The following is a 22,544-nucleotide window of genomic DNA, read 5'->3' on the forward strand; positions in this document are numbered from 1 at the left end:
GGAGCTCTTTGACAGAAAACAGTAGAAGAGATTCAGCCTCGCTTCTTGACACATTTTATTGTGTCTGTTTCCTTTTCTTCTCTTTTTTCCTTTTCCTCATCTTCCTAAAAACAAAAACTGAAAAAAACGGCTCTGAATAAAATAGAGTAATAAGGATTAAAGTACTAAGGACATCAAAACGGTATCTCTATTCGTAACGGAAAACCAGGATATTTTCAACTGTAAATAATAAAATCTCTACAGTAAATTTTGAGCAGATGATAATCATAAAACGTTGCCCATTAAGAACGGAAAATTGAACATTTTTTTAGTTTTAGGCATTTTTATAGTAACAAGGCTCCTTTTTCGCAGATTCAAAAAAGGAGATATATCTACAGAGACTTCCACTAAGCCATCCTTAGGCAAAGGAAACAACTAACCTGTCGAAGTAGCCAGCGTAGAAAGAGAAAGCTGAAATAAAGTAAGCATTCCGTGTATACCCTGAGCAATCAAATCAGGGGCGTCAATTTACGAAAATGAAAAAATTGGAAGGCAGTAAAAATGTATTTTTGAAAATTTAGAGGGGAGAATATCGTTGTTTTTTCATCTTGTTTAGTAAGTTAGAAGTTACAGAAATTTGAAATAACTTTACGTACTTTAAAAGTTTCGTTTTCTGCTTGCATGTCAAGTCTTTCAACAGTTCTGTTTCCTCTCCTATCTGTTCTCTACTTTCAGATGCTGGATATCTCCTCTGCCGTTCAAATTTGAATTCAAGCTCTCCTTCCTCCTTAATGTGATTTTGCAACCCTTGTGGCTGCTCATGAATAAAACCTACAGACAGTTTATCTTTACATTCTTCGCTCACCAGAACTCTGTCATTAAACACCTCTTGTTCTTTTTTACATTGAATTCTTAATTCTTCTTGTTTTTGTGTCTCAGCAGATACTTTTCGCTCTGCCATCTTTGCTCGTAAAAATTTGTTTCTTAATACAGGATCAGAAAATGTCTTCCTCATATAAATACTCCATCTCTCGAATCTTGAATTCATCTTGACAAACTTTACAATTCACGTAATCCTAAAAAGGAAACATTATCCATTAGATAAAACTTGGACTTTTGGTTATAATTTGTGAAAAACAAACCATACAGGGATCAAATCAAACAAGGGGATTAGAAAAAAGAAGCAAACCTAAGATGTTTCATCTCCTGTAAATGTAAAAAATATAAGTAAAACATAATAAATTAATAATCATTTTTGCCCCACAAATAAAGTATGCTAAGGAAAACTTTTCAGGTGAAACCATCCGCAGGAAATTTCATGGAGGGGGAGGGTGTTTCAATCAGGAAGTGGAAATTTTAAGCAGTAGAAAATTTTTATGAAGAGAAAAATTTTTCGGGTGGATATTCCCGCATTAATAATAAATCGATCAGGATTGAATATATAATTATTTTTTCAGCTGAAACTAAGGAGCAACATTAAAATCGAGATAAATTATTCTGTATATGAGGAGGGTTACCTCGTCAATACCCAGCGTTGTAAACTAAGGTCCAAATTCTTTAAGAGCACACTAAATGGCAAAGGTCAAAAATAGCGGATCTCCAGAAGGAGACACATTAAAATAAATGAGAAAGAGTTTAGATTGTTAATTTCATGATTATTTTAAGGTTTTGTTTATGTTTTTGTAGCCCCCCCCCCCCCTAGTGGTCTCTTTTGCCTCTTGGTTATGTGAAAAAAAACACAGAATACAATTCTTATTTCACAAACTCAGGATATTTATAGTACTGATATTACCTTCGCTTCGAAATTTTTAAATAGACATTTTTTTTAACAACGAAACTTTAAAAAGTAGTGTTCATTTAGGGATTAATTCTAAAAGTCCGAGTTTTCTTTCGAAAGAAAGCGCAAACAGCCAAATTCATTGCTTTGCTGACTCCATAAGATGGGGCTAGAAGTTTAAACCATACCTAGATGAATACTCCTACCCCTTCTAAACCGATTGGCTTACAATTACTTTCAGCTTATAAGACAGAGCCAGAACTTTCCATTTTTGATCAAATGAACATCCTCCAAAGCTTCTGTGACCCTGAGGCGGAGATAGAAAGGGGCAGTCCCACCTATACGGAGTATAGGAGGAAAATTTGCTTGGGTAAATTTTCTGTTGTTTTACAATTCCAAACATTTGTGTATAAGATCTTTAAACTTGTAAATGAAATTTACCAGTTTTTTATAAGTAGAGAGAGAAAGAAAGAGATTGCCTCAAAGGGTGTATTTTAATGCCAAAACATCCCAACTCTAATTGAGTTTTCAGATAAATATAGAATTAGTTCTAAGGGAGAGACGAGGGGAGAGTTGAAGTATAAATTAAAATGTAATCGCAAAGGTGGGGGGATATTATTTTTGGAGGGGGATACAGAAACTTTCGAAAAACCCCCTTAAAATGTGAAATTTATATTTAATCTCTTGATTTCTGTGATTGTTTTTGCTTTACATTGTCATTATGAAAGTAAAAAGTAACATTAAATTTAAAATGGGCCAATTTAATTCCAAATGGGAGGGGTACTACCCCTTCATCCTCTCCACCTTCACCTCATGGGTACAGAAACTTTGGAGAGTGCTCATAACGTCAGAAATTAAGTAATACTTCAGCTAGGGAGATACTTCAAAGGGTGTATTTTAAAGCCAAGATACCCAAATCTCATTGAGTCTTTTGATAAATATAGAATTAGTTCTAAGAGAAAAGGTGAGAGGATAGTGGAGGTAAAAAATTGATGTACAATCTCCTGAATTCCTATTCAAGACTTTGTTTGTGGCAGGAGGTAATTTTTCAGGGAGGGCTTAAAAAACTTACAAATACATCAAAGATGTAAAATTTATATTTAATCTCTATTGATTTCTAGGAATATCTCATCCATGCTGTTATTATAAGAGTAATGAGCAAAATTAAACCCCAAAAAGAGCAGAATTAATTCTATATAGGGGGACTGTCTGTTTATCATCTGCATCTCCGCTTTGTGGTCACAGAAACTTATGAAGGTGCTCATTACGTCAGAAATTGCTTTTGTTGGTCGAAAGTGATTCGAAAGCAACCTGCAATGGGGGGGGGGGGGTAAATGCTGGTTATCGGTAGGCCTATTTACTTCTGCTGCACAATCCCCCGATAGGTTTTGAAAACACCTTTTCCTTCGTATTTTTATTGAAAACTCCACGATTCTACCCCCTTAAATTTTAGTGACTTGACGCCACTTTCACCTCAAAAAAAAAAAACTTACTTCAACTAAGGTAATATAAGTGAAATGATAAACTTTCACTGCCTGGCAAAAAGAAGAACTTTATGCTTCTTCCTCCCTAAATTTTGGTGAATTAATTTTCTCCTCCTTTCATTTTTGTGAATTTATACCACTATACCCCTAAAATTTCGAACTCAGTTATTATATGTGAAATAGGAAGTTTTAACTGCCTTCCGGTAGTAGGACTATATACTTGTTAAGTAAATTTAAAGTTATTAAAAGCTCTTACCTAATAGAACAGAGAATGCTGTGACACGTTCACGGGAGTAAGAAAGACTGAACGATATAAGTGAGTCAAATTTGTAAGGCTTATTTTTTCTGTAGATAAAAATAATTGATTTAAATAATTAACAGCTATCCGTAACTAAAAGCAGGTCATAATTACCATGTGATTGCATAGACAATTAGATCAAGGGTTCATTAGCGGTTTCGATTAAGTTTTCCTTTATTTAACTGGGACGTAAATGGAATTCAATAATAGACCATAATATTTGCTTTGCTCATAAAAGCTATTAGATATAAGGCCAGAACATTCATTAAGTAAAATTTCACTGTCGTAAAAAATTCTTTGTTGATTTTACCTTTTGTTATCCCCATCCACAGACTGTTCCTCCATGGTAAATTTCCCTCGAAAAACAGTTATTCCCATGGGAAATTTTCAACATTTATTGAATTGAGAAGCTGAAAGGAAGGTGAGAAAAAGGAAGAAAAGAATGAATATTGGAATATTTTATCCGTATTCTTAAATACAAATTTAATATATGGTGTATAATATCATATAGCAGACTGTTTATTTTAGACAATTAATTAAAAACATTCCACAAAATAAGTTTTTAAAAGAAAAGGCAAGTTAAAAGCATTAATTAATTGAAAAAAAAAATCCACAAATGTGTTTCTCAAAGAAAAGCCAAATATGAGCAGAAACAAGTTGGAATATTCTTCTAAACATAAAACTTTCAGTTAGCATCCCTGCCAATTTTTAATTAATTTAATATATCTATGGCAACGAACCCAAGATTTGTTCAGATGTTGTGGATATTCCTTTTCAGACAATACCCAACGGACAAGTTAATAATTTTAACTTTACTTTTCAATACTTTCAAATTTGAAATTGAGCTGCTATTTAAATGTGGGAAATATATCAAAATTTGATTTTACATTATCTGGGGTAATAATTTGACTAATCCTGTATTTTTACTTAGACCGCTATTTCACTACCTATGATTTTAGTTCGGCTTTATGTGAACAGTTGATATCAATGCTATTTATTAATATAAATTGCCAAATCCATAAAGAAATTAATTAAGAAAAAATCATGAATAATATTTCAATAAATCACGTGTATTAGAACTTTAGTACAACAAATTAAGTCTTGTATGGTCAAAATCCATTCAAAATTATGAATAAATGAATAGCGCAATACCCTTGGCTATTAGTATAGAAATTTATTCAGTTATGATATTGAGCATTCTGTGCTCAGGGAGGTGTCTCCCTGGAAGACCAAGTACATGAACAGTTTAAAAATAGGCAAATTTAGAAAGTACCACAGTACCTTTCAAGATTTTTTTTCTTTTGCTTTCTGGAAATGCTACGTTGATACTTTTGAAAAAGAGACAAGTTGTAGACAAAAAAGAGATCAAGATGAAACTTGATGAGAAGAATAAGCACAAGTTCTAGATACGTGATTGACATAATTGGAACGGATCCGTTCTCTTTAGAGGAGCTGGAGGGTGCTAATTTGGAAAAATTAGAAAAATTGAGGAACTTTTAACTTAAGAACGGGTGACCGATTCTTAATGAAATTTGATATTTAGAAGGAATTCATGTCTCAAAGTTATTATTTCAAATCCCGGCTGGATCTTTTGACATTTGGGGCAGTTGGAGGTGGGAAATCTTGGGAAACGCTTCGAGTGGAGGAATCAAGATGAAGCTTGGTGGATAGAATAAACAACTTTCCTTGATACGTGATTGACGTAACCGTACTGGATTCGCTCTCTTTGAGGGAGTTGGAGGGAGGGGTTCAGTGATTTGGCGAGTTTGGTGTTTCTGGACATACTAGGACGATGAAAATTGGTAGGCGTGTTAGGGAGCTGCACAAATTGACTTGATAAAGTCGTTTTCCCAAATTCGACCATCTGGGGGGCTAAAGGAAGAGGAAAAATTAGAAAAAATGAGGTATTTATAACTTACGAGTGGGTGATCGGATCTTAATGAATTTTGATAGTTAGAAGGACATCGTGACTCAGAGCGCTTATTTTAAATCCTGACCGGCATTAAGCCTCTGATTTTCCTTTTAAATCAATCTATTGATTCTCAGAATTCTTAGAGCTCATACCATATGAGCTCTTGGCTCTTCTTGCTTCGTCACAAGTGACATATGAGCTCTTAGCTCTTGTTTTATTAGCAGAAAGTAATTGAAGACCAGTCAGCCACAGAGGGTTGGGGCAAATACTAGTTCTCGGTAGGCCAATATACTTCTGCTGAACATTCCCCCGATTTATTTTTGAAAACACCTTTTCATTGGCATTTTTATTGAAAAGACCACGAATTTGCTCCCCTCTTAAATTCTAAAGACTAAATGTGCCACTTTCCCCTCGCAAAAAAAACTTACTTCAAACTCAGGTAATGTTAGTGAAATGATAAACTTTCACCGCCTGGCAATAGTAAGCCTTTATACTTCTTCCTCCTTAAATTTTGATGCCTTAATTTTCTCCTCCGTTCATTTTTGTAAATTTATACCACTATCCCCCTAAAATTTCGAACTCAGTTATTACATGTGAAATAGGAAGTTTTAACTTGCCTTCCGGTAGTAGGGCTATATACTTGTTAAGTAAATTTAAAGTTATGAAAAGCTCTTACCTAGTAGAACATAGAATACTGTGACACGTTCACGGACGTAAAACAGACTGAATGATATAAGCGAGTCAAATTTGTTAGGGCTTTTGCTTTGGCAGATATAATAAAAAAAATCACTGATATTTAAATAATTAACATGAAACGTTAACTAAGAGCAGGTCATAATTACCATGTGATTGTATAAACAACTAGATCAGAGATTCACTAGCGGTGTTGATCAAGTCTTCCTTGAGTTGACTTGAAAGTACGCAAAATTATATATAATATAGATAATAATATTACTAATACATAAAATAGATGCATAATATAGATATATAACACATAAAATTACTAGTACATAATACATAAAATATAATACATCAAATAAAATACATAAAATAGACAATACTATTACTTTGCTCATGAAGACTGTTTGACATAAGGCCAGAATATTCATTTAGTAAAATTAATTTAGTAATTCATTCTTTAGTAAGAATTAATTCTTCGTTGTTTTAACCTTCTGTTACCCCCTTCCACAAACTATTCCACCATGGTAAATTATCCCTCAAAAAACAATTATCCCACAGAAAATTTTCACCACTTATCGAATTGAAAATACAAAGGGGAGGTAAGAAAAAGGAAGAAAAGAAGGGATTTTGGAATATATTATCCGTATTCTAAAATAGGAAGAGATAAATTGTGGAGAATATCATATAGTAGGCAAATTTTCTTAGGCAACTAATTTAAAAAAAAAAAAAATTCAAAGAAAAAGCAAGATTAAAGCATTCATTATGGCCGTGATTAAGTGAACTTGAAAACATTGAGCTTCAAAACTGAAGTTAGGTTAGCCTTCTGTCTTTTAATTCTCTAGAGACCGTCGATTGTCAAAACTTCAAATAGCCCCATTTATCGAGTCTTGTGAATGGTTTTGATAGACAGCTTCCTTTGGCGAGATGCTTCAGCCGAGAAATAGTAATATATTTGGCTGCGTCTTGCAAAGCTTGGTTACCGACCAAGGGAGAAGAGAAAATGAGCAAAAGGGCACTATCATTCTCAGGTACAAAATGCCCCTGTATATAAAGCTGTGACGGCATGCGTAGAGTGCACTTTAAAATCTATAAATAAAAAAACTAGTTTTTTTAACTGAAAGTAAGGAGCGACATTGAAACTTAAAACGAACAGAAATTACTCCGTATATGAAATGGGTCGTCCCCTCCGCAATCCCTCACTCTTTACACTAAAGTTTTTAATTGTTTTAAAAAGTAGAACTGTGACAAAGAGTCAAACTTTAGCGTAAAGACCGAGGGATTGCTGAGCATGATGCTCAATTCTTATAATGACGGCAGTCGACAAACTGCATGACGTCAGTCAACACACAAACAATTTATTTTTATATATACAGATATGAAGGGGTTCACCGCCTCGTCAGAACCTCGCTCTTCACGCGAAAGCTTAAACTTTGTCCCAGTTTCTTAAGAATGACCCCTGAATCACAAAAGCCGTAGAATAAATAGTTGAAATTTCTAAAAATACTTTAGCGTAAAGAGCAAGGTATTAGGAGGAGGTGAGCCCCTCTTATGCGTAATAATTTCTGTTCCTTTTAAGTATTAATGCTGCTCCTTACTTTCAGTTGAAAAAACTTTGTCATATTTATTTTTTCATTGTTTTTTTAAAATAATGCTAGAAAACCCTGCCCTCCCTTCATGGAAATTTTCTTCCCCATGACAAATTCCTCCATGAAAAGTTCTCCCAATATATCCCCCTCTTCTCAACCACTTCCCCCAACCAAATGAAAACACCCCTGAAAACGTATGTACACTTCCCAATAACCATTACTATATGTAAGCACTGGTCAGTGTTTGTAACTTGTAGCCCCTCCAACGGAGACTGTGGGGGAGTAAATCGTCCCAAAAGACATAGTTATAAGGATTTTCGACTACTCTGAATAAAATGGCTATCTCAGAATTTTGATCCGGTGACTTTGGGAAAATAATTAGCGTGGGACGAAAGCCTAGGTGCCCTCCGATTTTTTGGTCACTTAAAAAGGCCACTAGAACTTTTCATTTCCGTTAGAATGAGCCCTCTCGCAAGATTCTAGGACCACTGGGTCGATACAATCAGCCCTGGAAAAATGATACGATATGATAGGAACGATACGATCTGAAATGATTCTTTCTGGCAACCGACTTGTAAAAATTTCAGGTAGCTGAAAATATTCTATGGGACTGTTAGAAAACAGGAAAATACATCGAAAAATGGTTCGAATCATCCTACAGGTTACTGTCTTCTGCTCATGATAGTACCGATTTTGTTCTAAAAGCAATAGCCTTCATAGAGTAGACTTGTGAAAAAGACCTAGACATTTTCTAAGATTTCTAAGCAATTAGAGGAAATAGAGCAAAAATGCGGAGCAACACTAGAAAATCTTGCGCCCCCTTCACAGAAATTATCGTCCCTGATGATAAATTACCCCTTGGAAAGATCCTCCCACTTTAACCCCTTCCCTGACCCCCCTCCACCCCTCAACGCAAAAAGTCCCCCTGAAAATGGCTGTACACTTCCCGATAGTCATTACTATATGTAAACAGTGGTCAAAGTTTTTAACTTGCAGCTCCTCCCTCAGGGAATGTGGGGGATTAAGTCGTCCCTAAAGTCATAGTTATTGGGTTTTTCGACTATGCTGAACAAAGTGGCTATCTCAAAATTTTGATCCAGTGACTTTGGAAAAAAAACCATGACTCCTAGGGGGTATTCCCCCTATTTTCTAAAATAAAGTAAATTTTCTCCGGCTCGTCATTTTTGATGGGTAAGATTAAACTCGATATGATGTAATAAAAATATGATTTTTTATGTAACTATTGCCATCAAAATTCCGTTTTTTGGAGTTTCAGTTACTATTCAGCCGGGTCGCTCCTTACTATTGTTTGTTACCACGAACTGTTTGATACCAAGCTGACTTCTTAACATTTTTGATTTTCTAAACATTTCCTTAACCAGTTCCTTAACCACATTTCCTTAACCAGTATATAACGAATGGAAATCAGGCACATCCAAAACATTTCCCAAAATAGGCAGCAATTTCGCGGGGAAGGGGTGCTTTAAAAAACAGGCAAATTATACAAAACCTATACAAAGTAAGGGTTAGGTTAAGGGTTAGGTGACCAAAAACATAAGACTTTGGAGAGGAGCAGTGTCCCAAAGTATCCACTCTTATGTAAGCACCTGCAACAAACGCAACACATCAACATTGAATAAAAAATGGTACCGAAGACAAATTCAGTTGCTTGATGATAAATATGGGCATCAAGCACACTTTGTCACTCCTGAATTGTAGACCCCTTCCCCCCACCTTAAAGGCCAAATTGAACGGTATGTGGTTGGGATTGACACCTACGCTCATTTAAAAAATTTTTAAGAAGTTGTTGCCCTTTTTCTTTAGATTTTGTTGTTGTGATTCTTGTTTCTGTTGTCTGGGTAAGCTTTTCTGTATACTTAAATCTTTACAGGTGCTCTGTTAGTCAAGTAAGGTTTGCACTTCCGGAACACTGACGTACCAAAAAAGCTGAAATGAATGGTGTACGGTCAGAGTTGCCACCTCTAGCCATTGATCTATAGTTTTATTAATTTATTATGTGGCACTTTGCTTAATTGATTTTGATATTATTATTTTCCCTGTATAGTTAAACTGTTTTTTTTAGTCTTTATAGCAATAAAAGCTAAATTTGAAGGAACTCAAGAAAAGAAATTTTCACAAAACGTTTCGAAAAGTTTGCCTTTTTTACGAAAAAGCCAATGACAGCATATCTTTGCTAGATTTCAATTTTAGTAATTGTTTATTCAACAAGCTTTTTCTAATGATTTTAGTAGTTCTAAACATTGTTTTTTTTTATCAGGATAATATCAGCTGTATATCAGTGACTATATTCATTTTCTGCCCTGATTCACGCTTAAATTTTGATAAATAATTATGTCGTTATTTTCATAACACCATTTTTAGGTTTTCAAACAGTTCGTGGTAACGAACTGTAGTAAGGAGCGACCCGGCTCAATAGTAACCGAAAGTCTAAAAAACGGAATTTTGATACCAATAGTCACATCAAAAGAATACTGATTTTAAATACATAAGTTTCATCAAGTTTAGTCTTACCCATCAATAGTTACGAGCCTGAGAACTATGACTTTGGGGAAGACTTAATCCCCCACTGTCCCCGGCGAAGGGGCTGCGAGTTACAGACTTTGACCATTGTTTACATATAGTAATGGTTATTATGAAGTGTACAGACCTTTTCAGGGGGACTTTTTCACGTTGGGGTGGAAGTGGGTCGGGGGTTACCTGGGAAGATCTTTCTATAGAGGAATTTATCATGAGGGAAGAAAATTTCCATGAAGAGAGCGCAGGATTTTCTAGCATTATTTAAATGAAACAATGATCAAATAAATAACAAATTTATTCACCTGGAAGAGATGAGTAGCATTAAAACTTAAAACGAACATAAAATAATACGTATAAAAGAAGGTTTTCTCCTCCAGAATACTTCGCTCTTTACGCTAAACTATTTTTAGTAATTTCAACTATTTATTCTACGGCCTTTGTTATTGACGGATCATTCTTAAAGATTCGGTATAAAATTCAAGCTTTAGTATCAAGAACGAGGTATTGACGAGGGGGCAAATCCCCTCATATACATAATAAAAATACACAAATATAGAAGTTCGTTGCGTAAGTTAATTCGTAAGGTACGTATGTTTATTGCTAACGAAAACGCTCGTACAAAAAATAAAAAAAAATCTAGTTGCATTTTTAAGTAACCGAAAATTGGAGAGCGACTAGACCTCCTCCCCCACCATTTTTTTAAAATTATCCGATCAAGACTATGAGAAAGCCATTTAGCAAAAAAGTTAATATACAAATTTTGTTTTAATTATTCATGTGCGGTGAGCCAAAATCAAAACATGCATTAATACAAAAACATTCAGAAATTAAATTTTAAAAAAATGTTTTTTTAACTGCAAGTAAGGAGCGACATTAAAACTTAAAACGAGCGAAAATTATTCCGTATGTGAGAGGGTTTCTTCCCTCCGCAACACCTCGCTCTTTATACTAAAGTTTTTTTTATCGTTTTAAAAAGTAGAGCTGTGAGAAAGAGTCAAACTAGCGTAAAAAGCGAGGCGTTGCGAAGGGGACAACACCTTTTATATACAGAACAATGTCTGTTGTCTTGAACAATTTCAAGCCTATTACCTCCAATCCATTATATATTCATGGCCGAAAATAATATACTACAAAGGGGAGGTAGCCCATGATCAATAATATAGCTAGAAAGAAGTTATCCTATCTGAACAGCCCACCAAACAAATAAAATCAGAAGGATTATCCACAATTCAAAATATGGTGTAATGCCAGGTCGTTCACTAGGCTGTAATTTCCTCGAGGTACGTCACGTCACACCTCAAGGTCACCACCCTGCACCTCGGTTCTGGGTCTGCATTCTCGGTTCTGATTGGGAAAACACGTGAAAGGTCTACCTGAATGCACTATGAGGCCAAACAAGCAAAATAGGAAAAAAGGAAAGAGCTTATATAAGAACAAAATCCTTCCTTTATATCGAAACAGCTTTATCATTTTGTACCCAGCTTATTCTCATCAGATGGTTTATTAGGGCCAGCTAGCATCAGGGAGTAGTCTATGACTGATCAAGTGAAATTATCACAAAAATGCGAGGAAATTTTGTAAGTTCTTTTAAAAACTCACGTAAACCAATGTGACTGGGGTTCTTAACAGCTAGTCAGGCTTTTTTTTTTAGTGGTTTGTATTTAATAAGTAGGCTTATCATAACTGTTTATATGAAATCTGTGACTGATTATTAATTGACAAAATTTTTTCGAGGAAACTATCAAAATCAATTTTTTACGTTAATTGGCTCGTAATTTACTGCTGCGGAATAGCAAGGTGAAACAACTGTTCCAATATCTGTCTTTGACTCTGTCATCATTATTCTATGGTCGTTAATAATAATCATTATTTTAGATTTATTAAAATTAGTATAAATATTAAAAATGATTCCAAAAATCTTTAAATGGTGGTTTTTTCAAAAATAAAATTATTATTTTTTTAATTTTGTTTCATAAATAATTCTTAATTTTGTTATCTCTCTTTCATCACTTTTGTAGCAGCGTCAGCGGATAAAACTTCTGAAAGAATGAAGGTAATGATTTTGTATATATTAATCCTAATCGTGGTTATAGTCTTTATTTTCGTCTCCTATAAAAGTTTTAATAAATTAAACTCCATTTATCTTTCGAAATATTTTCTCGTCATTCATCATCACACTTAGTTAAATGTCGAGTTTGAACTTCTCCAAAATTTCAACTAGTTTAGAAGCATACTAGATGCTTAAGCCTTGGCTTTTCACCATTGTATTTGGAGTTGACAAATATCTTCAGGGTTGGTCTAACGCTAAAAGAGAATGTGGCAGGCTTTCAGGAATGAAACTAGGACATATAATTCCCATTAACTTGAGGATGTTAACAAGTTCTATGCTTGTGTATCTTCTCTCCTCGTTTCTAGGGCTTAGAAGATGTTCTTGACGACAGGTGTCTTAACTTGGGCCTACTTATATTGGATAAAATTTTATTTAGGGGCTTCTTGATTTTAGGGGCAGTAGCCTAGTTCGAGTTTGGGGTAAAATTCTAGTTACTTGACCTCTTGCTATCTAAGAAAGTGTTTAGGTTAGGAAAATGAAACTTCCAGGGATGGGTCTACAGACTTAAGTATGTCCTGGGAAGGTGCATAGCAAAAAGTCAATGGATTAGAATTTTACCAATACATTTCCTAAATTTTTAAAAAAAAACATTGATATGGCTCAAAATTCTACTCAAGTAACAGGAATTGCATTTTCAGAACTAAAGGCAGAGAAAAAGCAACTAGTAACTGCAAATTAAGGTAAAATGTTGTTTTGTCAAAATTTCAATAAGTATAGATCTGTCATGTAGGCAAATTTCAGGGCCCTCTAGAGGGAGAATGAGTAGTTAGAAACTTTAAAATACCTTCTGGGACATACTTTAGCCTGTAGACCCATCCCTGAAAGTTTCATTTTCCTAACCTAAACCCTTTCCAAGATTGTAAGAAGTCAATTAATTAGAATTTTACTGAGTTTGGTAATTAAAATTTTCAGGACTGATTCCAAGGCCTAAACACAACCTTGTAAGATGATACCAAGCTATTAGGCTACAATCCCATTAATTTGAGGATTTATAGGATCGATATTAATAGCCTAGTGCAAAATTACATCAAATATAAACAACCATTTGATTTTTAAGGCTATTTAAATTTGGGTAAAATTCTAGTTAGGCTACTTTTTGCTATCTGGAGAAGGGATTAATTAGGAACACAAAACTTGCAGTGGGCTAACCCAATGAATCCAGGACCAAAATTATTCTTTTAGAAGGTTTGAAGTTCCTGTTTTGACCTTCTTCCAATTTCTAAGCTATGGGAATCTGTCTAGGCTACTTGACAGGTCTAAACCTATTGAAATTTTGACAAAACAGCATTCTGTCTTAATTTTTACTCATCACTTTCATTTTCTTTAGTTTTAGTTCTGAAAATGCAAATCCTGTTATTTGAGTAGAATTTTAAGCCATATTAATTTTTTTTCTATAAATTTAAGAAATGTATTAAAAGATCCTTGAATCCTTGTAAATTGAGATTCAGCAATGTTGTGAAGCTGAAGACTTTTATTGGGTATAATTCAGTAAATATATGACTGTCCATATTATTGACTTACCAATAAAGTGAAAATACCACTCAATACCTTTCTTTATACTTTTTACAAATGAAATAGGCCAATTCACTTCTATTGGAAAATTTGGTGAATATTGGTGTTACCTGAACAATGGGGTAAAGCATAGCATATATTAAATACTGCAATGGTTAGTTTACATATTTAATATATGCTATGTTTTACCCCACCCCCACCCCTAATGAGCAAATACATAGCCCAAATTTGTTTCTAAACTGTTATAGATTTGCAATTTCAAATATACAATCAACAAAAATGGAAATGATTGCAATTCTATATGTATAAATACAAGAATATTTGGGCTGGAATAACTCCATAATGGTGAGTTTGTGGTAGTTTTGCAAGAGAAAAGATGTTCAAAAAGTCAAAATGCATCTATTAACAATAGTTTCATGACCAAAAATCCATATTTAAGCACTTTGAGCTCTTAAAAATGACAAACTTTCAAATACATTTCCTAAATTTAGAAAAACATTGATAGGCTATTGCTTAGGCTGTTCTACTCAAATAACAGGAATTGCATTGTCAAAAATAAAGGCAGAGTAAAAGTAACTGATAACAGAAAATTAAGGTAAAATGTTGTTTTGTCAAAATTTCAATAGGTATCAAAATGTCATGTAGGCAAATTTCAGGGCCCTATATAGGGGGAGGGAGTGGAGGTGGGTACTTCAAAATACCTTCCCAAGATATACTTTAGCTTAGACCCACCCCCAAAAGCTTCATTGTCCTTACCTAACTGCTTTTAGCAAGAAGTCATTAGCTAGAATTTTACCATTTTTAGTAAAATAGCCTCCATGGAACACTAATTCAGTTCAATTCAGTCTTATTGTCAAGTAAGCTAACTTAAAGAATTGAGGAAGATAATGAATCTTGATAAAACATGGATTCAACTAATATGATTAGGTTTTCTATTTGCCTACATTTTTATTTTGTTTGGGTTCCTCTGACAAAAATGTGATTCATACATTGATATGATCATATATTTAATATACATTGACTGTATATCAAAGCCAAATGGTGTTAACTCACAGAATATTTCTTCGTTTTTAAAATTATTTTTTTAAGTTATGTCAAAAATTCTGAATTAGAATAAATTATTTACCACATGTTAATCTGCAAGTCATTCATATTATTTTGTAAATGTCATGTCTGGTTTGGTTTTATTTTTGGTAAAATTCTAGTTAATTGAATTCTTGTTATCTCAGAAAGGGTTTAGGTTAGGAAAATGAAACTTTCAGGGATGAATCTACAGACTAAAGTATGTCCTAGGAAGGTATTTTGAAACAACCACCTCCACTCTTCTCCCTCTAGAGGGCCCTCACATTTGATGACCTTTAAAAGTGTGTGTTATTAAAGTGAAACCTTGCAAAATAGAACTTCTGCTTCATTGAACTACAACAAAATTGTTTTCAGCTTTGTACCTGCTCAACTCTATTTTATAAGGTTTTAAAGATTTCCTAAATTTTGAAAAAAAAAACATTCATATGGCTCAAAATTCTACTCCAATAACAGGAATTGCATTTTCAGAACTAAAGCCAGAGAAAAAGCAACTAGTAAATTTAAATTAAGGTAAAATTTTGTTTTGTCAAAATTTCAATAGGTATAGACCTGTCATATAGGCAAATTTCAGGGCCCTCTAGAGGGAGGAGTGGAGGTGGGTACTTTAAAATATCTTCCTGGGACCTTCTTTACCCTGTAGACCCATCCCCGAAAATTTTATTTTCCTAATCTAAACCCTTTCCAAGATAGTGAAAAGTCAATTAACTAGAATTTTACCTTTTTTCTTGTTTTTTTTTAAACAGTGAGATTTCAACAAAACTCAATGAATATTTTGGATCTATATCTAAGCTGTCTTTAGCAAAATAAATAAATATAAAATTAAATTTACATTAAAATATGTTAAAATTTAAACAAAGAACAATAATGGAAAAGTCCCAACATCTTTACTGAGTAGAGGTTCTGATATTTATAGTAGACCTATTCTAATTTAAGCGAAACGCTTGTGTCTGGCTATCCTTAAAATATCGGCAATATGCACCTATGGTATATACATATTTAGTGGGCTTGAAGTCCAAGACAAATGGGTGAATAATATATTGCCAAAACCTTTCTTGGTACTTGTTCATTATGGTGCCCATGTGTATAGAAGCCAATTAGAACTGGTTTTCATTGAGTTTGTGATCTGTTTTGAATGAAATTTATTAATTCTAATGAAATATCACAAAACAAGATGAAAATATGATACTAAGAGACAAATTTGGGCTATATGTTTGTACTTCAGGGGGGGGGTTTGTAAATTATAGCAGGTCTGCATGCCAGGTGTGTTAAGGTACAAATATTCTGTATATTATAAAGCAAAAAAAAAAAAAAAATAGAATTGTTTTCTAACATCACACTGTCCAAATGCTTTACCCCTCCCCCTGCTTTGAAATTAGCTGAATTATATATTTCCAGTGTATTCCATCACTTGTCATTGTCCTGTGTCACGGTAGGTTGGAAAAAACTAAAAAAAAAATTGGTTGTAGACTATGTCCCGGAAGGTATTTTAAAGTACCTACCTCCACTCTCTCTAGAGGGTCCTGACCTTTGATGACCTTTAAAAATATGTGTTATAAAATCGAAACCTTGGAAAATAGATCTTGTGCTTGAATGAAGTACAACAAAATTGTTTTCAGCTTCAAAACTTCGCTCAATTCCAATTTACAAGGTCTTGGTATATGCAAATATTAAATTTTGAAAAAAAAACGTTGATATGGTTCAAAATTCTACTCAAATAACAGGAATTGGTACTTCAAAATACTTTTGACATAGTTTAACCTGTAGACACATCCCTGAAAGTTTTGTTTCCCTAACCTAACTCCTTTCTGAGATAGTAAGTCGTCACTAAACTAGACTTTTACCCAAAATATTTTGGTATTTAGAGAGCTAATTGAACAGAAAGAATCATGTTAAGAAAACAATTCTCACTTCTTATTCTATGGAAAGTAAAACCAGCAGGATCCGATTGAGCAAAATTTTGTGAAATTAAAACACTTGGAACAAGAAAAGTAAAATTCTAGTTTAATGACTTCTTGCTATTTCGGAAAGGGGTTTGGTTAGGAAAACGAAACTTTCAGGGATGGGTCTACAGGCTAAAGTTTGTCCTGGGAAGGTATTTTGACATACCTACCTCCACTCCCTCTCCCTTTAGAGGGTCCTGATCTTTGATGACCTCTAAAAATATGTGTGTTATAAAGTTAATAAAAAAAACTTTGATTGCAAAGAGCGAGGCGTTGCAGAGGGGAGATGTTCTTTCACATACGGAATAATTTATGTTCGTTTTAAGTTTTATTGTTGCTCCTTACATGCAGTTAAAAAAAACTTTTATTTAATTTCGGAACGTTTTTGAATTAATGTATGTTTTGATTTTGGCTCACCACACATGAATGACTACAATGTAATTTGCATATTTTTTTTTGCTAAATGGCTCTCATAGTTGTGAATAGACGATTTGTATAAAAAAAAGGGTGGGGAAGAGGCCTAGTTGCCCTCGAATTTTTGGCTACTTAAAAATGCAACTTGATTTTTTTTTGTATCAATGTTATTGTTAGTAATAAACATACGTGCGTTATGAATTAACTTAAGTTAAGAACTTCTATATTTGTATATTTTTACTACGTGTATGAGCGGGTTCGCCCTGTCGTCAATGCCTCGCTCTTTAGACTATAAGTTTGATTTTTATCCCAAATCTTTAAGAATGACCTCTGAATCACCAAGGCTGTAGAATAAATAGTTGAAAATACTAAAAATATCTTGGCCTAAAGAGCAAGGTATTGTGGAGGAGACGAATCCCCTTGTATACGTAATATTTTGTTTTCGTTTTTAGTTTTACTGCTAGTAAGTTCTGCCAGGGGAAAATTGTTTTTATTCATTTTCAATTTTTTTTTAAATAATGCTAAAAAATCTTGCGCCCCCTTCACGCGAATTCTTTTCCCTCGTGATAAATTCCTCTATAAAAAGATCCTCTCATGTAAGCTGAGCAGAACGTCTATCTTGAAATTTTAATCCGGTGACTTTGGGGGTAAAATGTACATGGGTGGGGGCCTAGGTGCCCTGTCATTTTTTGGTCACTTAAAGGGCACAAGAATTACATTTTTCGTTAGAATGAACCCTCTCGCGGCATTCCAGGACCATTGGGTCAATGATCACCCCTGAAAAAAACAAATACACATCCATGATCTGTCTTCTGGCAAAAAGTATAAAATTCCACATATTTGTCATACCTATGATAACATGCACCCATGATATATACATATTTAGTGGGCTTGAAGTCCAAGACAAATGGGTGAATAATATATTGCCAAAACCTTTCTTGGTACTTGTTCATTATGGTGCCTATGTGTATAGAAGCTAATTAGAACTGGTCTTCATTGAGTTTGTGATCCGTTTTGAATGAAATTTATTAATTCTAATGAAATATCACAAAACAAGATGAAAATATGATACTAAGCGACAAATTTGGGCTATATGTTTGTACTTCAGGGGGGGGGGGTTGTAAATTATAGCAGGTCTGCATGCCAGGTGTGTTAAGGTACAAATATTCTGTATATTATAAAGTAAAAAAAAAGAATTGTTTTCTAACATCACACTGTCCAAATGCTTTACCCCTCCCCCTGCTTTGAAATTTGCTGAATTATATATTTCCAGTGTATTCCATCACTTGTCTTTTTCCTGTGTCACGCTAGGTTGGAAAAAACTAAAAAAAATTGGTTGTAGACTATGTCCCGGAAGGTATTTTGAAGTACCTACCTCCACTCCCTCTCCCTCTAGAGGGTCCTGACCTTGGATGACCTTTAAAAATGTGTTATAAAATCGAAACCTTGGAAAATAGATCTTGTGCTTGAATGAAGTACAACAAAATTGTTTTCAGCTTCAAAACTTTGCTCAATTCCAATTTACAAGGTCTTGGTATATGCAAATATTAAATTTTGAAAAAAAACGTTGATATGGTTCAAAATTCTACTCAAATAACAGGAATTGGTACTTCAAAATACTTAGGACATAGTTTAGCCTGTAGACACATCCCTGAAAGTTTTGTTTCCCTAACCTAACTCCTTTCTGAGATAGCAAGTAGTCACTAAACTAGACTTATACCCAAAATATTTTAGTATTTCCCTAGAGCTAATTGGACAGAAAGAATCATGTTAAGAAAACAATTGTCACTTCTTATTCTATGGAAAGTAAAAACCAGCAGGATCCAATTCAGCAAAATTTTGTGAAATTAAAACCCTCATATCTTGAAACAAGAAAAGTAAAATTCTAGTTTAATGACTTCTTTGCTATATCGGAAAGGGGTTTGGTTAGGAAAACGAAACTTTCAGGGATGGGTCTGCAGGCTAAAGTTTGTCCTGGGAAGGTATTTTGACGTACCTACCTCCACTCCCTCACCCTCTAGAGGGTCCTGACCTTTGATGACCTCGAAAAATATATGTGTTATAAAAGTGAAACCTTTCAAAACAGATCTTCTGCTTGAATGAAGTACAACAAAGTTGTTTTCAGCTTCATAACTTGGGTTTTAAAGATATGTAAATACATTTCCTAAATTTAAAAAAAAAATCCAATGATATGGCTCAGAATTCTTCTCAAATAACAGGAATTGCATTTTCAGAACTAAAGGTAGAGAAAAAGCAACTGGTAACTGAAAATTAAGGTAAAATGTTTTGTCAAAATTTCAATAGGTCTGGGACCTTCACAATTTCAATAGGTCTGGGACCTGTCATGTAGGTAAATTTCAGGGCACTTCAAATAACGATTTGCCAATTATAACGATTTGCCAATTATCTCTTCTGTCCTGAACTTTGACAATTTTTTTTTGCAAAAAGTGTCCTCAAATCTGACTGTTAGGTCAGAGGGCAAATTCTTGAGTACCATTACTCATGAGCTGTAGGAACAATCAAGGGGGTGGGAGACATAGCTCAGAGGGGAGATGTTCTTTCATATACGGAATAATTTATGTTCGTTTTAAGTTTTAATGTTGCTCCTTACATGCAGTTAAAAAAACTTATTTAATTTCGGAACGTTTTTGAATTAATGTATGTTTTGATTTTGGCTCACCACACATGAATGACTACAATGTAATTTGCATATTTTTTTTGCTAAATGGCTCTCATAGTTGTGAATAGACGATTTGTATAAAAAAAAGGGTGGGGAAGAGGCCTAGTTGCCCTCGAATTTTTGGCTACTTAAAAATGCAACTTGATTTTTTTTTGTATCAATGTTTTTGTTAGTAATAAACATACGTGCCTTACGAATTAACTTACGTTAAGAACTTCTATATTTGTATATCTCACCAAGAAAAATATTAGTAAAATTGAATCTTTGTACTTAATAAGTCGATTAGTCTCAAGGGAATTGATCCTCAAATATCTTATCAAAAACTGGGCATCATATCAAAAATTGTAAAAGTGACTAGTTTCCAATCTTTTCTGAGCCTATCTTTTCTAGCCTAAAAGAAAATTATATAGGAAAACGTGAGAAGTTTAAATAGCTAACAGTTTTAGCTTTTGTATTAGGCTTAAATTTAGAAGAGAATAGCCATACTTGGGACAGTCCTAAAAAGCAACCTTGTCATCTTGCAAAACAATCTCAAAGAAATTGGACAACAACACCTTAGCAATAGATGACATCTGCAAAAGTTTCAAAGTCACCATTTCGTCGTAGTGGATGGGCCCTCAATTTTAGGTACACTCTCAAAAGTATTTTGTGAACTTCTTTGTTTTGAAGTGGCCATTTTCTTATCTTCCTTGTGAAAAAAACTAAATAAAAACAACAAGTTTTTTTTTTAAATGCAAGTAAGGAGCGACGTTGAAACTTAAAACGAACAGAAATTATTCTGTATATGAAAGGGGTTCTCCCCTCCGAATCGCCTCGCTCCTTATGCTAAAGTTAGACTCTTTGTCACAACTCTACTTTTTAAAACAATAAAAAAAAACTTTGATTGCAAAGAGCGAGGCGTTGCAGAGGGGAGATGTTCTTTCATATACGGAATAATTTATGTTCGTTTTAAGTTTTAACGTTGCTCCTTACATGCAGTTAAAAAAAACTTATTTAATTTCGGAATGTTTTTGAATTAATGTATGTTTTGATTTTGGCTCACCACACATGAATGACTACAATGTAATTTGCATATTTTTTTTTGCTAAATGGCTCTCATAGTTGTGAATAGACGATTTGTATAAAAAAAAGGGTGGGGAAGAGGCCTAGTTGCCCTCCAATTTTTGGCTACTTAAAAATGCAACTTCATTTTTTTTTGTATCAATGTTTTTGTTAGTAATAAACATACGTATCTTACGAATTAACTTACGTTAAGAACTTCTATATTTGTATATTTTTACTACGTGTATGAGGGGGTTCGCCCTGTCGTCAATGCCTCGCTCTTTAGACTATAAGTTTGATTTTTATCCCAAATCTTTAAGAATGACCTCTGAATCACCAAGGCTGTAGAATAAATAGTTGAAAATACTAAAAATATCTTGGCCTAAAGAGCAAGGTATTGTGGAGGAGACGAATCCCCTTATATACGTAATATTTTGTTTTCGTTTTTAGTTTTAATGCTACTAAGTTCTGCCAGGGGAAAATTGTTTTTATTCATTTTCCAATTTTTTTAAATAATGCTAAAAAATCTTGCACCCCCTTCACGTGAATCCTTTCCCGTGACTTTGGGGGGGGGGGAAATGGGAATGGGAGGGGGCCTAGGTGCCCTCCCATTTTTTGGTCATTTAAAGGGCACAAGAACTTACAATTTCCGTTAGAATGAACCCTCTTGCGACATTTCAGGACCATTGGGTCAATATGATCACCCCTGAAAAAAACAAATACACATCCATGATCTGTCTTCTGGCAAAAAGTATAAAATTCCACATATTTGTATATAGGAGCTTGAAACTTCTACAGTAGGGTTCTCTGATACGCTGAATCTGATAGCGTGATCAGATTCAAGACAATAGGCCTAGTCACTTCTATTGGAAAATTCAGTGAATGTTGGTGTTACCTGAACAGTTGTTTTGGTCATGAAACTATTGTTAATAGATGCATTTTGACTCTTTGAACATCTCTTCTCTCTTGCAAAACTAGCCTTCTGTGAACTCACCATTATGGAGTTATTATATATTTGCACATTAGGGGGGGGGGGGTAAAGTATAGCATATATTAAATAAAGCAATGGTTAGTTTACATATTTAATATATGCTATGTTTTACCCCCACCCCCTTAATGTGTTAACACAAAGCCCAAATTTGTTTCTAAACTAATATAGATTTGAAATTTCAAATATACAATCAACAAAAATGGAAGTGATTGCAGTTCTATATGTATAAATACAAGAATATTTGGGCTAGAATAACTCCATAATTCTGTGTGTTTCTATCCCATGTTGTGTTGCCTCGATTCGGGTGGGGTATGCGAAATTAATGTTTCGTCTCCAGTTCAACCGGTTGCCACCTCAGTGGAAACCGTTAAAAAGATGACGATAACGCGAAAACAGCCGTGATCTCTTTGCTATTGGAGCCGGGGGTAAGTTCTTGTAAAGGCTACTTTAAAATTAGTTGAGAGGTGTGGTAAGTGATTCGAAGAACTTGGTAACTATGTCGAAAAATAACGTAAAGT

General features: G+C 34.0%; 1 protein-coding gene across 11 annotated transcripts in view; it reads left to right on the plus strand.

The window, feature by feature from the left end:
• Positions 1 to 279: 279 nt before the first annotated feature.
• Positions 280 to 22,544, plus strand: part of LOC136030011 (transcriptional protein SWT1-like) — a 49,641-nt gene continuing 27,376 nt past the window's right edge. For 2 of the 11 annotated variants that reach the window (XR_010618164.1, XR_010618157.1), the window contains exon 1: positions 12,263 to 12,308. Coding sequence is in view for 1 of the 11 variants with exons in the window: in XM_065708629.1 (XP_065564701.1) it covers positions 12,303 to 12,308 (6 nt within the window). In the remaining 10 variants the exon portion in view is untranslated. Of the gene's footprint in view, positions 461 to 12,254; positions 12,309 to 22,544 lie in introns of those variants that run through there. The other 9 variants (XR_010618162.1, XR_010618165.1, XR_010618163.1 and 6 more) reach the window with 8 other exon arrangements.

This window comes from Artemia franciscana, chromosome 8 (genome assembly GCF_032884065.1).
Source record: "Artemia franciscana chromosome 8, ASM3288406v1, whole genome shotgun sequence".
Classification (NCBI taxonomy): domain Eukaryota; kingdom Metazoa; phylum Arthropoda; class Branchiopoda; order Anostraca; family Artemiidae; genus Artemia; species Artemia franciscana.